The 13,490-nt window shown below is 45.7% G+C and overlaps 1 protein-coding gene across 1 annotated transcript in view; it reads left to right on the forward strand.

The window, feature by feature from the left end:
• The first annotated feature begins 7,027 nt into the window (after positions 1–7,027).
• Positions 7,028–13,490, forward strand: part of LOC100354698 (selection and upkeep of intraepithelial T-cells protein 1-like) — a 151,913-nt gene continuing 145,450 nt past the window's right edge. The window contains 1 exon segment of the mRNA XM_089299399.1: positions 7,028–7,097. Coding sequence (XP_089155525.1) covers positions 7,028–7,097 — 70 coding nt within the window.

The following is a 13,490-nucleotide window of genomic DNA, read 5'->3' on the forward strand; positions in this document are numbered from 1 at the left end:
CTTCCATGCAGGAATCACCCCTGCCTCCTGAGGTGGCCGCCGTGGTGGGGACATTCTCCCTGGTGGCATGAGGCAAGTGGCAGTGAGCTAGTCCCCAGTGGCCGCATCAAGGCTGTCAGGTTCAAGGGAAACCATCGGGCACGCCCTGGGATGTCCGTCCAGCCTGCCACTGGCTCCACTCAGGCACTGAAATTGCTTTAAAAAACACCGATCAGTCATCAGTTAGCTTTTAATCATCAGCACTCAGTAAACTTCTACTGTGCATCAAGCCTGGGGCTGGTCAGTGACGGGGAACACAGGGAATCCTCAGGAGACTCAGGAGCAGGGGAGAGGGTGAGGGTCTGAGAGGAGACAGGCTCAGGTTTGACCACAGCGCTGCCGTACACAAACTGTGAAATCTCAGGGAGTAGAAATTAAAGCGGTAAACTGCTGCTCACTGCAGGGTCCCTGGGAGGTGCTGTCGGTGGTGGGTGGTGGTCACTGTGCCCTCACAATACAACCACTTAACAAGCAGCAGGGATTCGGAGAGGGAGAGAGGCACGTGGGAGTTTCCTAGTAGGGCCTCAGCTTGTGAGCCCTAACACAGACCCCTGTGATCTTTCAGCATGTGCAGTACAAGACATGACCACAAGGGGGAGGACAAGGGCCCACGCCAGCAGCTCCCAGCCCACCTCTTGAGGGCAGAGAGGCACACAGCCAGGGGTCCATCCTCTCTTTGCTCCCTCCCACATAGGCTAGCTGTAGAAACCTGAGGGGCTCCCCAAGCTTGTCATTTTGCAGCACGGTGTAGAATGTTCTCCGACCCGTTCCCGCCATGTAGGAGCCAGTGTGTCCCCATCTGACCTTTCCCCTACTCTCAACCAAGAGCCAGGCTCTTCCTCTCCAAGGGAAGGGACCTTGTTCTGAGCCACGAGGGCCCCCAGCAGTCACATGAGCCAGTGACTTTTTTTGGTTTTCAAATTCTCTGTGTAAGTGTCCCAATCTCTCCCTCTGAACACCTGCAAGCTACCGACGGCTCTGAAAGTTCTGGAAGCCTCCTCTGGAGCTCTGTGACTCCCCAAAACATTATGATGCTCCCTCAAACGCTATGACTTGCTGGGAGTCTCCCGAAGTCTTTGTCCGGGGGTCTTTGATCTCCTGTGCTCTTTGAAGCCCACGTTCTGGTGACTCTCGAAGACCCCAGACCTCTGTCCTCCAAGGCTCATTCTCACTCAGCTAATGGATGCTGGGCACAGACTGGTGCTGTGAGGAACCCCTCCCCTCTCACTGGCTCAGGTGACTGCTGGGGGCCCTCGTGGCTCAGAACAAGGTCCCTTCCCTTGGAGAGAAAGAGCCTGGCACTTGGGGCAGTCAGGCCAGCTTTGATTCTCCACTTTTTTTTTTTTTTAAACTGTTTTGAGCAAACCACTTCTCCTCCTACCCCCAAGACACTCCATCCTGGTCAAGTGAAAATCTCAACGGAGCAGAGCTTTCTGAAGGTCGGGGGTGACACTCCATAGGCCACCAGCTCTGTGCTTGTGGGCAGGAAGGCGGTAACCAAGGCCGCCACGGCTTCCAGGGAGCAAGTTCAGAGAATGGAGGGATGTGTGTGCATGTGTGTATGTGTGTACACGTACATGCGCATGTGTGTATGTGTGTACACGTGTGTGTGCATGTGTGTGCGTGCGTGTATAGGTGTGCGTGTGTGCATGTGTGTATGTGCATGTGTGTGTGTGTGGGTTTCACAAGCCCTTGATATGGAAAGACAGTGACTCAGAAAGTCTTCAGGGGTTTGCATTGTGTAAACCCACATTTCCTCCTGGGGTTTCTTGCTTGCTTGCTTGCTTTTTTCTTTCTTTCTTTTACTAAGACAAAATTCATCTTTAAAAGTTTATCAGCATTTTATGAAGTTTTTGTTTTGAAGATTAAATTTCTTTTTTTTTACTTTTTTTTTTTTTACTTTTTTTTTGACAGGCAGAGTGGACAGTGAGAGAGAGAGAGAGACAGAAAAGTCTTCCTTTGCTGTTGGTTCACCCTCCAATGGCCGCCACGGCTGGCGCGCTGCGGCTGGCGCACCACGCTGATCCGATGGCAGGAGCCAGGTGCTTATCCTGGTCTCCCATGGGGTGCAGGGCCCAAGGACTTGGGCCATCCTCCACTGCACTCCCTGGCCACAGCAGAGAGCTGGCCTGGAAGAGGGGCAACCGGGATAGAATCCGGCGCCCCGACCGGGACTAGAACCCGGTGTGCCGGCGCCGCAAGGCGGAGGATTAGCCTAGTGAGCCGCGGCACCGGCCAAGATTAAATTTTAAAAGCCATGTAAACCAGCCATGAATGAAGTTTCATAATGAGCATCTCAAACGAATCACTTTAATACCTTTTGCTCATGGGATGACAGCAGCATCACTATACTAGTATTGCTTTCTTATTGCTATTAGGATGAGCTCCTTTCAGGATTATCACTAGCAGGTTCTGATGCTTAGTGCAGGTTGTGGATGTCTTATCTGGAACACTCGGGATTTTGAAATGACTCCATAAATACCTGAGGTACGAAGGGACTGAGACCTGAATCCAAGCATGAATTTCACTTATGTTTTATGTAAACTTGGTGTGCATAGCCTGAGGGGATTTTTTAAAAAGATTTTATTTATTTACTTGAGAGGAAGAGATATAGATAGAGAGAGAGAGACAGTGAGAGAGGTCTTCTATCTGCTGGTTCACACCCAAATGGCTGCAAAGGCTGGAGCTGGACAGGAGCCAGGAGCTTCTTCTGGGTCTCTCACGTGGGCACAGGGGCCCAAGGACTTGGGCCATCTTCCACTGCTTTCCCAGGCCATAGCAGCGAGCTGGATCAGAACTGGAGCTAATATGGGATGCTGGTGCTACAGGCGGAGGCTTAGCCCACTACGCCACAGCACTGGCCCCAGGGTGGGCACCTGAGGGTGATTTTGTACAGAATGTGTGACAACATTGCCGTCAAAGGGTTCTGAGGTGGGATGTCCTACTTAGACGCTGTTGGCCTTGTGAATGTCTCCGATTTTTTAGTGTTCAGGATTTCAGATTAGGGGTGCTCAAAGTGAGCTGTGCTAAGGCAAGTCTGGCATTAAGTATTCTTACGCTCGTATTCTAAAAGCAACCTTAGTCCTCACCTGAACTTTGTGCTCCAAAACTTTTTGATTTTAAGGATATTTACACAACACGCACAAGTGTCATCCCTCAGCCCTTCCTCCTCCCTGAAATACGTGCTTTCTTTATCCCTGGCGTCCCACGGCGTCTGATGCCGAGGCAGCACCTGAACTGGGCTTCCATCTTTTTTGGTCCTTCTGCAGTCTTGCTTGTTAGAAACTGTGGCCTGGCTGAGGCTCCAGAGCAGGGCTTCCCCTTCATCTCTCTCTTCCACTGCCTACATTTCTTCTTGTGGTTCAAGAACTTTCTTTTTTTCCTTTTTTTCTTTCTTTGGAGGCTCATGCCCCCCAAAGGACAGATTTGTTTTTTAAGATTTTTATTTATTTATTTGATGGGTAGAGTTACAGACAGTGAGAGAGAGAGACAGAAAGGTCTTCCTTCCGTTGGTTCACCCCCCCCCCCAGATGGCCGCAATGGCCGGTGCGATGCACCAATCTGAAGCCAGGAGCCAAGAGCCAGGAGCCTCCTCCTGGTCTCCCATGAGGGTGCAGGAGCCCAAACACCTTGGCCATCCTCCACTGCCCTCCCAGGCCACAGCAGAGAGCTGGACTGGAAGAGGAGCAACTGGGACTAGAACCTGGCACACATATGGGATGCCAGCGCCGCAGGCGGAGGATTAACCGAGTGAGCCACGGCGCCGGCCCTGCAGACAGGGGTTTTAAGGTCCACTCTCCCCACACACACTTGCAGCACTTGGATTTTTCAAAGTTGTTTCGTCTTCAGATGCACTCAGCTTTTCTTCCCTTGTCAATCACAACACTTGCTTTGCTTTTTATCAAAATTGTTTTTGTCAAATAACTGCTTGTTGTTTATTGCCCTGGTGCAGTTTTGCACAGACTTTATCTAAAAACAGAATGAATGCAACCCCTTTACTCCTACTGTGATCTTTATCTTTCATGATAGTAATCTTTGCTGTACTTGGAAAATACCCTGTAGAAGTCATTGTCAGGGAGAAGGGCAAGTTGGAGACGTACAGTGTGCTTTTACTTGGGGCCAGTGCAGTGCGACTCACGTCTTCAGCTGCGGTGGCGGGGTGTTGGTGGGCCAGCCCTGGCCAGCCAGCTCAACCTGGACTCTCTGCCCCTGGCTGTGCCCTCCCTCTGCTGATATGGGGGACACAGGATCTACATTCTCACGTTAAATGTGCAATGTCAATAGTTGGACACAAGGTGGCACAATGAGGCAGGTTTCTACATCTGCCGCTGTCTGTCCTGTTAAGAGTGAAGCATTTGGAGGCGTTTCCAGGTGTTACCTCCTGTCTACCCCACCTGCCCACAGGGGTGAGCATCAGATGGGGACGGGTTTGGCACCTGGAAGTCTGAGCTGTACCCCACTGCAGTCAGCACGCACTTAAACCGGCATCGTTCATGAGAAATTTCTGTGATGATGGACATGTTTTACGCCTGCGCTGTCCAAAGTGGCAGCCACCAGCCACACGTGGCTTTAGAACACTGGAGAGGAGACGAGTGTGACTGAGGAACTTAATTTTTAACTGAAGATACAGACAACCACATATGGATAACGGATTCTGGACTGAACAGCACAGAATTCTGCAGAACTCCAGTTTTTCCAGCTCCCCTTGGAGCTTGGGTTTCTACAGATGGATTAGTCAGCTCGTCTCCTAAGGAGCTCCCAGTGGAGGTGAGGAGGGGGCCAGAGGTGTAGGTCATGCTGAGGGTTGCCTTTGCTTTCGAGAGCAGCGCACTTTACAGAGGGATGATGGTGCTCAGAGCATTCCCGGGAGATCTGCAGATGAGGGAACCACACGTGGCCCAGTGGTTTGTTGTTTGTGGCAGGTGTTCAGAAGCCCATCTGGGTGAGCCTCTCCTGAAATATGCATGCCCAGCTGGTGTGGGGTTTGGAGGAGGAGTGCATCACTCCAAGTGGGGCTGTGAGTGCAGGCTTTCTAAGAGGGTTGGATTTGAGCAGGGCAGGAGGAAGATGCAAAGTTTCTCTCGGGAATGGGAGAAGATGGAGTCCCAGCAGAGGGTCATGTAAGCACGTGGGTGAGAAATGCTGGGGCAGGCTCAGCACAGGAACTCATGAGGAGCAGCACTCCTCCCTTCTCCCGGGCTGGCCCCCAACAAGAGGAAGTCTGTGCTTGTAGGAAAGTAGAGAGCAGGGTGGATATCGGGGTGCAGTGCGTTAGGCTACTGCTCGCTTGGGATGCCCTCATCCCGCGTCAGAGTGTGTGGGTTTGAGTCCTGCCCTGACTTCTGATCCAGCTTCCTGCTGATGTGCACCCTGGGAGGCAGCAGATGGTGGCCCAAGTACTCGAGTTCCTACACCTGATGGGAGACCCAGATGGAGCTCTTGGTTCCAGGATTTGAACTGACCCAGCTCTGACTGTTGGGGTCATTTTGGAGAGAGCCAGTGGATGACAGACCTCATTTCTCTCCCTCTCTCCCTCTCTCTCTCTCTCTCTCAAGCACAAATGAAAATAAGTTAAAAATATTAAAAAAGAAAAATAGAGAAAGCGTAACCCAGGGAAAAGAATTGCCTTAGACCACTGGTCTGGGAGACTGGGGTGTCCCCACAGGAGCTGGAGGGATGGGACAGGAGGCAATGGGGCTCCCTCCAAGCAGGTCAGCTAGTGGAGTGCAGATGCACACTCCTGGACACTGAGCTGCCGGTGCAGGTACAGCTTACAAAGGCTGAGCTCTGAGCGCTTGAAGAAGAAGGGAACGGAAGGAGCCAGCCAGCAGGTCTTGCTAGGGGCAGATTGCGTCAGACCCCCTGCTTTGTACGTTTGCTCAGGCATACCAGATGGACAGATCCAGTAACCAAGCAATCAATTTAGCAGCTCTTAGGTATCACTTCTGTGGTGTTCCCAACAGAGAAAACTTTTCATATTGCTTTCAGAAAGATCTTTTCCAAAATCCCTCAGGAGGAAATGTGAAGAAAGTGCTGTTTGGTGAACTCGTAGTTTAGGCTCCGATGACAACCTGGAGGCAGGTCCCCAGCCGTTCAGCATTTAGTTCTGTCTTTGTGGACGTTCTTGACAAAAGCATTGGGTGGCGTGAATGAAGACTGTAGCTGAAGGCTTAGCAGATTTGGTAAAAGAGCTAAACTATTACTCAGAACCCAGAAGTCATTCATTCCCTGCCATAATTGATTTGACTCTATCAAGGTTATATCTAACACAAACACTACGAAGTCTAGCATTTAGCCTTGGGAAAATCAAATCTTAAAGGCAAGGGGTGTCTGGTTTGGTAATGTCAGTCTCTCAGCCAATGTGGCCTCTGGCTCTGGCTGTGAAGATAGCGCGGCCCATAAGCCACAGCTCTCACGGTTCTCACGCTCCTCACAGCACAGCGCTCATAGAGCCGGAAGGATCAGCATGTACACCTGCCGTCTGAGTGGGGCTGCGGACGCCGCCCATCCCGATGTCTACACCCTGCCGAAGGCTGCGCAGGGGTTTCCCGGTGCCATTAGCGTACCCCTCAGAGCCCGGCACACAGTCTCCTGACCTCCACATGGTCCGCTCTGCAACCTCCTGTGGCCTTGCTTCGGCCTCCGTGTGCCACTCCCGGTGATCTTCCACTTCCTGGCAGGACACTGCTCCTCCCCACGGGCGGCCTCTGCACACACTGTGGCCTCTGTCCAGCGAGCTCTCTGAACCCTGGCTCTCTCAGAGATTCATATTCTCATAGGCCCCAGGGGCCAGTGATTGCCTGGGTCCCACTCACTCTGTTTTCCCCAGCACAAGGCACACACACCCCTAGCTGTTGAAAGAAGTTTCTTTCTAGAGGGCAAGATCTTCGAGTTGCCCATCAGATTTAGTATCTAGGAAAGTATGTAGTGTGTTTTCCTCTTCTCCTCTCATTTGACTTCTGGGTGTGTTGGGTCGAGATCTTCAATCATGGCTGGGAAGGCGTTGGCATTGGCAAAAGGCTACCGAGTAGGCGGGGAGGTTTTGGAGGGTGTTGCAAGTGGGGAGGGAGGAGTTTTTCTAGGCTGTTCCAAGGATCCGCCTGCTTTGCCAGTCATTGTTGTCTTTCCTGCTAGGCCCACCCCCCAGGTCCAGGAAGTTAATCTGAATGAGTGGATGATAAGCAGAGCCTGCCTCCAGGCCCAGAGCTGTGAGGGAGCTGAGGCCCCAACAGCTTGAGAAGCAGGGTGCCCGTGAATCCTGGGCCTGTGCCGGGGAGGAGAAACCTCTCTACCACCTTCAGGTCTCCGGCTGGGCCCAGGAACTGAACTGACAAAGCAGACTAATAGGAGAACACTGCGCAAATTCTGGGCCTCCACCTAGGTCTGTGAAATCAGGAAGTTTGTGTTGTAACAAGCCTTGCAGTTGGTTCTTATGCACTAAAGTTTCACAGTCTTTTTTTTTTTTTTTTTTCTCATTAAAGACTTTGCATCTTAATCTTTTACTTATTATTTTAGAGATAAATAGTTTAAATTTACATCGTAGTCAAAGGCTTAATGGCTCTGCTAAATAAAGAGCTCAACAAATAAAAAGTAAAAAGACCATGTTCTCTCAGGAAAAGAGACGAGGGCTAGGCACAGTGATCAGATGAAAAGTGTGCAACTTCACTCCAAGTAGATTTTAAAATAATCACAAAAATCATTAAAACCATAGTCTTTTATAATTCCTATCAATTTGTTTGACAAAGACTTAAACCAAAATTTGACAAAACACCATATTTTCAACAAAACGGATACAGGCAGGCATTTCTTTTTCTTTTTTAACTTTAGCTCTCAAATATAAGGGAGAATATGACATTTTTGGCACAAACAGTACTGGAAGGAAAATGCCAAAATGCTAACAGTAATTTTCTTTAACAGGCGAGGCTACAGTTGTGTGTGATTGTATTAAAATAAATTATTCTGTTTTTTAGATTTTTTGTGGATTCCTTGGATTATGTCCCATCTATAAATCTCAAAAAGTACAGCAAAATTCTTGGTTCCTTTTTGTGAATCATCAGCATATATTTATCAAGTCTGAGAAAGATGACAGGTATTTGTGGCTGATGAGAACAGCAATTTTTCCATTTGAGATTTTTAAAATTTTGAATAATTATAGCACAAGAAATTCCAGAGGCAGAGCTGAAACCATTTGACCACGGCATCCTACAACCTTGCTATAACTTCTTACTGCTCCAGGAGTTTTTTTATTTGTTTGTTTTCTTTGGGATATCCTGGGATTTTCCATATAGAGAATCATAGAGTCTATGAACAAAGGCAGTTGTATCTCCCTTTCCTATCCGTACACCTTTTGCTTCCTTTTCTTATCTTATTGCGCTATCCAGAACTTCCAGTATGCTGTTGAATAGTAGGGTGAAAGGAAACATGCAGAGACAAGGGCTGTATATAGGAATCCAAGTCCAAAATGTCAATTTCACTCCTATACGTTACAGTTTTGGTACTGGGTATAAAATTCTTGCTGACAGCTTCTTTCTTTCAATGTTTTAAAGATTTATTTATTTACTAGACGAGTTACAAAGAGAGAAGGAGAGATAAAGAGCAAGATCTTCCATTCATTGGTTCACTCCCTGGCACCTGGGCCATCCTTCGCTGCTTTCCCAGGCACATTAGTAGGGAGCTGGACCAGAAGGGGAGCAGCTGAGACACAAACTGGTGTCCACGTGGGAACCCGAGTCCCAGGAGGCAGCTTTACCCACCATGCCACATTGCCTGCCCCTCCTTCAAGGTTTTAAAGATTAATGTTCTGGTTTGATGCATTTCCTGTGAGAAGCCTAAATTAATTCTGATCTTTTTCATCTGCCTATTGTTTATTTTCTCAATTAGTGATTTTAGTCTGTAGCCTCAGCTAATGGTCAGTGGCAGAAGTCTTTCAACTTTCAATCTTAAGAGATGTATTCTGTCCTAATTATTTAGTCCAATTGCAACAAGGCTCACCTTTCTGGTTATGTGCTAAGCTTCAACCTACATAGCTCCTAAATGAGAACCAGTGTCCAAGCTGCTTCTATCATCTTTACCTTGTCTGTGGAACAGAACAGTGGATGGGCTGATACTGAATACAGGGGCAAGTCTGATATTCCACGACTATGGGGGAAGTTGGGGTGGTGGGGACTTAGGCAGCAGGAAGTATGAAAGGAAGTGCTTTGGGCCAGGGAAGTTGGAGGCAATTGACCTGGTGCTTAATCACATGGGCCCTAGAATTAGATGGCTAGTGTCAGATCTTGGCTGTGACATTTATTGGCTCTAGGGTTTGGGGTAGTTGAAGCTTTTAGACTTCATTTCTCATGTGTTTCTCATGGAGCCTTACCAGTACTTCTAGATTAAATTACATAATTAAATCTTTTACCATAGGGTTTTAGTTTTATATGGCTTTTACAAACAAAAAGTTAGTTGTTACCAAGTTGTTTTTGAACTGAGTTCTGAAGAATGTATTATTTTCATTGAGGGAAACTAGCACGGTTTGCTTCGCTTTGTGAAAGAATAAAGCCTAGAATTCTTTCCACCATGATACACAAATAGAGTAGGTTGGGTGATTCCTTTCTTTGATATTTCTGATCAGTTTGCAGTGGATTTTGGATATCCCATCAATTATTCTGAGTGTGCAGTAAGGTTACCAATTACATTATGACTATACCAAATGTGTAGAAATTAAACAATTTCCATGCATTAACTTGTCAGAGTAGTTTTATTTCTTACAATGAATAGAGATGAGGACCTTGAAAGGGAGATGATATATTGTAAAGAAAAGGAAACTGTGATTTAGAAAATCTGGGCCTTATTTATTTATTTACTTTTGTTTGAGAGGCAGAGGGAGAGAGGAGAATGAAAGAGGCAGAGAAAGAGAGGGAGGGAGAGGGGGAATACTCCCCTCTACTGGTTCATTCCCCAAATGCCCACAAAGGCTGAGGCTGGCCAGGGGCTGAATTGGGAGCTTGGAGCATAACCAAGGTCTCCCACGTGGGTGGCAGGAACCCAAGTGCTTAAACAATCACTGCTGCCTTCTAGAGTCTGCATTGACAGAAGGTGGGAGTCAGGCAGGCTTCAAACCCGGGCACTCTGATGTGAGACACAGGATCCTTAACCGCTAGCTTCAACATCTGCTGCAGAAATTTGGGTTTTAGAGTTGGCTTGTGACTACGTGTTGTCAATGTATTCACGCTTCAGGCACATTTCTTTCATGAGTCACTTAAACAAGGAGTGGTTTATTTAGAAGTCTCAGAGGGAAAAACAAATGGAGCCGGATGTTGTGACGCACAGTGGGTTAGGCCACTGCCTACAATGCTGGCATCCCATGTGAGAGCACTGGTTCAAGTCCTGGATGCTTCATTTCAAATCCAGCTTCCTGATTATGTGCTTGGGAAGGCAGACGAAGGTGACACAACCCTGTCACCCATATGGGAGGCCTGGATGGAGTTCCTGGCTCCTGGCTTCAGCCTGGCTCAGTGCCATTCAGGGAGTGAACCAGCAGATGAAAGATTCTCTCTCCCTCTCTCTCTCTCCCTCCCTCTTACTCCCCCCATCACTCTGCCTTTCAAACACATTAAATAAATATTTTAAAAATATGTGGCAGCAAAATCATGCACCGTGTTGAATCTGCAGTCATGGTGAAGGAAGAATGGATTTTTTGAACATGATGACAAAGTTGGAATATTTCTTTTTTAAATACTTTTAAAAATGAACAATGATCATATTTATGAAGGACAATGTGACATTTCATTACACATATACATTTCAACTGATCAGAGAAAGGTAATTAGCATTCATCTCCTTTTTATTTAAAAAATTTAGCAGACATAAATATTGTGCATATTTATCAGGTATTATGTGAAGTGTCATTGCATGTATATGTTATGTCCAAACAGCGTAACTATATTCATCTTTTCAAGCATTTAACATATCTTTATGATGAAAACATCAAACATACTATCTACTACTTTTTAAAATGGAGAAATACACAGCAAATTATCTATTATCTATCTTATCCTAATGTGCAAGAGAACATAGAACTTCTTTTTAAAAACTTTTATTTATAAAAAGGGAAAAAATTTCATGTATTTTGTATATATAGTTCTAAAAGCATAATTATAGTTTGCATCCATCTCTCTCTTTTTTTCTTTTAATTTTCACTATGACATACTTTCAATTTTCTTTATAATCACAAGCTTAACACTTCATTAAATTAAGAATTCAACAAACTGTAAGAAAAAAAGATTATAGACAAGGGTTGTAAATAATCATGTCTCAAAATATCAGTTCTGCTCATATACATTATATTTTTATACTCTGTATATTAGTTGTCACAAATTAGAGCAAACATATATTTGTCTTTTTGGGACTGGCTTATTTCACTAAGCATGATGGTCTCCAATTTTATCCATTTTGTTGCAAATATAAGAATTCATTCTTTTTATGGCTGAGTAGTATTCCATTGTGTGTGTATACATATATATATATATATATATATAACATAATATATACCATAATTTCTTTATCCAGTCATCAGCTGAAGGACATCTGTGTTGATTCCATATCTTAACAATTGTGAGTTGAGCAGCTATAAACATGGGGTACAGATAACTCTTTCATGTGCTGATTTCATTTCCTTTGCAGCAATGTGATGGTTGGGTCCTACGGTAGCTCTATTTTCAGATTTCTGAGAAGTCTCTGTATCATCTTCCATAATGGTTGCATGAGTTTGCATTCTTACCAACAGTCTATTAGGTGATCTTTTCCCCGCATCCTTGCCAGCATTTGTGTTTTTTCTTTTGGTTTTTGGATTGTAGCCATTCTAACTGGGGTAAGGTGAAACCCCATTTGGTTTTCTTCTGCATTTCCCTGATGGCTAGTAATCTTGAGCATCTTTTCATGAGACCGTTAGCCATTTGTATCTCATCCTTTGCAAGATACCTGTTCATATACTTAGCCAACTTCTTAACCAGATTGCTTGTTTTGTTGTTGTTGCTTGAGCTCCTTATATATTCTGGATGTTAATTTCTCATCAGATTTATAGTTTGCAAATATTTTCTCCCATTCTGTTGGTTGCCTCTTTATTTTGATGAGTGTTCCCTTTGCTGTGTAGGAGCTTCTCAGTTTCTAAGGTCTTTTCCAAGAAGCATTTGCCTATGCCAATGTCTTGCAGCATCTCCCTGATGCTTTCATCTAGTAATTATGTGGTTTCAGCCCTTATGTTTAGATCCCTGTGAGCTGGTTTTTGTAGAGTGTAAGGTAGGGTCTTGTTTTATATTTCTCTATGCAAAAATCCAATTTTCTAAATACCATTTTTGAAGGGACTGTCCTTTCTTCAAGGGGTGACTTTTAGCTCATTTGTCAAAGATTAATTGGTTATAGATGAATGGAATAATTTCTGGGGTCTCTAGTTCATTCCATTGATTTATGTATCATTTACTACACCAGTACCAAGCTGTTTAGACATTAACTGTACTGTAATATGTGTTGAAATCTGGTTGGTCGGCGCCGAGGCTCACTTGGTTAATCCTCCACCTGCGGCGCCAGCACCCTGGGTTCCCGGTTGGGGCGCCGGATTCTGTCCCAGTTGCTCCTCTTCCAGTCCAGATCTCTGCTGTGGCCCAGGAAGGCAGTGGAGGATGGCCCAAGTGCTTGGGCCCTGAACCCGCATGGGAGATCAGGAGGAAGCACCTGGCTCCTGGCTTTGGATCGGCGCAGCACGTCGGCCGCAGCATGCTGGCCTTAGCGGCCATTAGGGGCGTGAACCAAGAGAAAGGAAGACCTTTCTTTCTATCTCTCTCTCACTGTCTGACTCTGTCTGTCAAAAAAAAAAAAAAAAAGAAAGAAAGAAAAGAAATCAGGTATTGTGATGTCCCCAGCTTTATTTTTATTGCTTTAGATTGCTTTAGTTATTTGGTTTTGTGATATTAATATCTCTGTTTTCAAGAAAAATTTTAAAAAGTAAGAAAAATATCACATGGGCAGAGCTGTGACTCAGCAGGTTAAAGCCATAGCCTGCAGTGCTGGCATCCCATATGGGAGACAGTTTGAGTCCTGACTGCTACAATTCTGATCTGGTTTCCTGTTTGTGTACTTGGGAGGGCAGTGAGGATGGCCCAAGTCTTTGAGCCCTTGCACCCACATGAGGGACCCAGATGGGTCTCTTAGCTCCTGGTTTCAGCCTTGCCCTGGTCATTGTGGCCAATTGGGAATGAAATTATTTTCTCTCTGTCTCTCCTTTTCTCTCTATATAACTCTGCCTCTCAAATAAATAAATTAATCTTTAAAAATAGTAATGAAAACTTTCAAACTTTTATAAAAATATTATAATGATTTTGAGACTCATCCATGTGATTGGATATATCATTAGTTTTTCTTTAATTGCTGTAATATTCTATTATAAGAATACACTTTAATTTACCCATTTGCTT

The sequence above is a fragment of the Oryctolagus cuniculus genome, chromosome 7 (assembly GCF_051225735.1).
Source record: "Oryctolagus cuniculus isolate XC-2025 breed Fujian yellow rabbit chromosome 7, ASM5122573v1, whole genome shotgun sequence".
Classification (NCBI taxonomy): Eukaryota; Metazoa; Chordata; class Mammalia; order Lagomorpha; family Leporidae; genus Oryctolagus; species Oryctolagus cuniculus.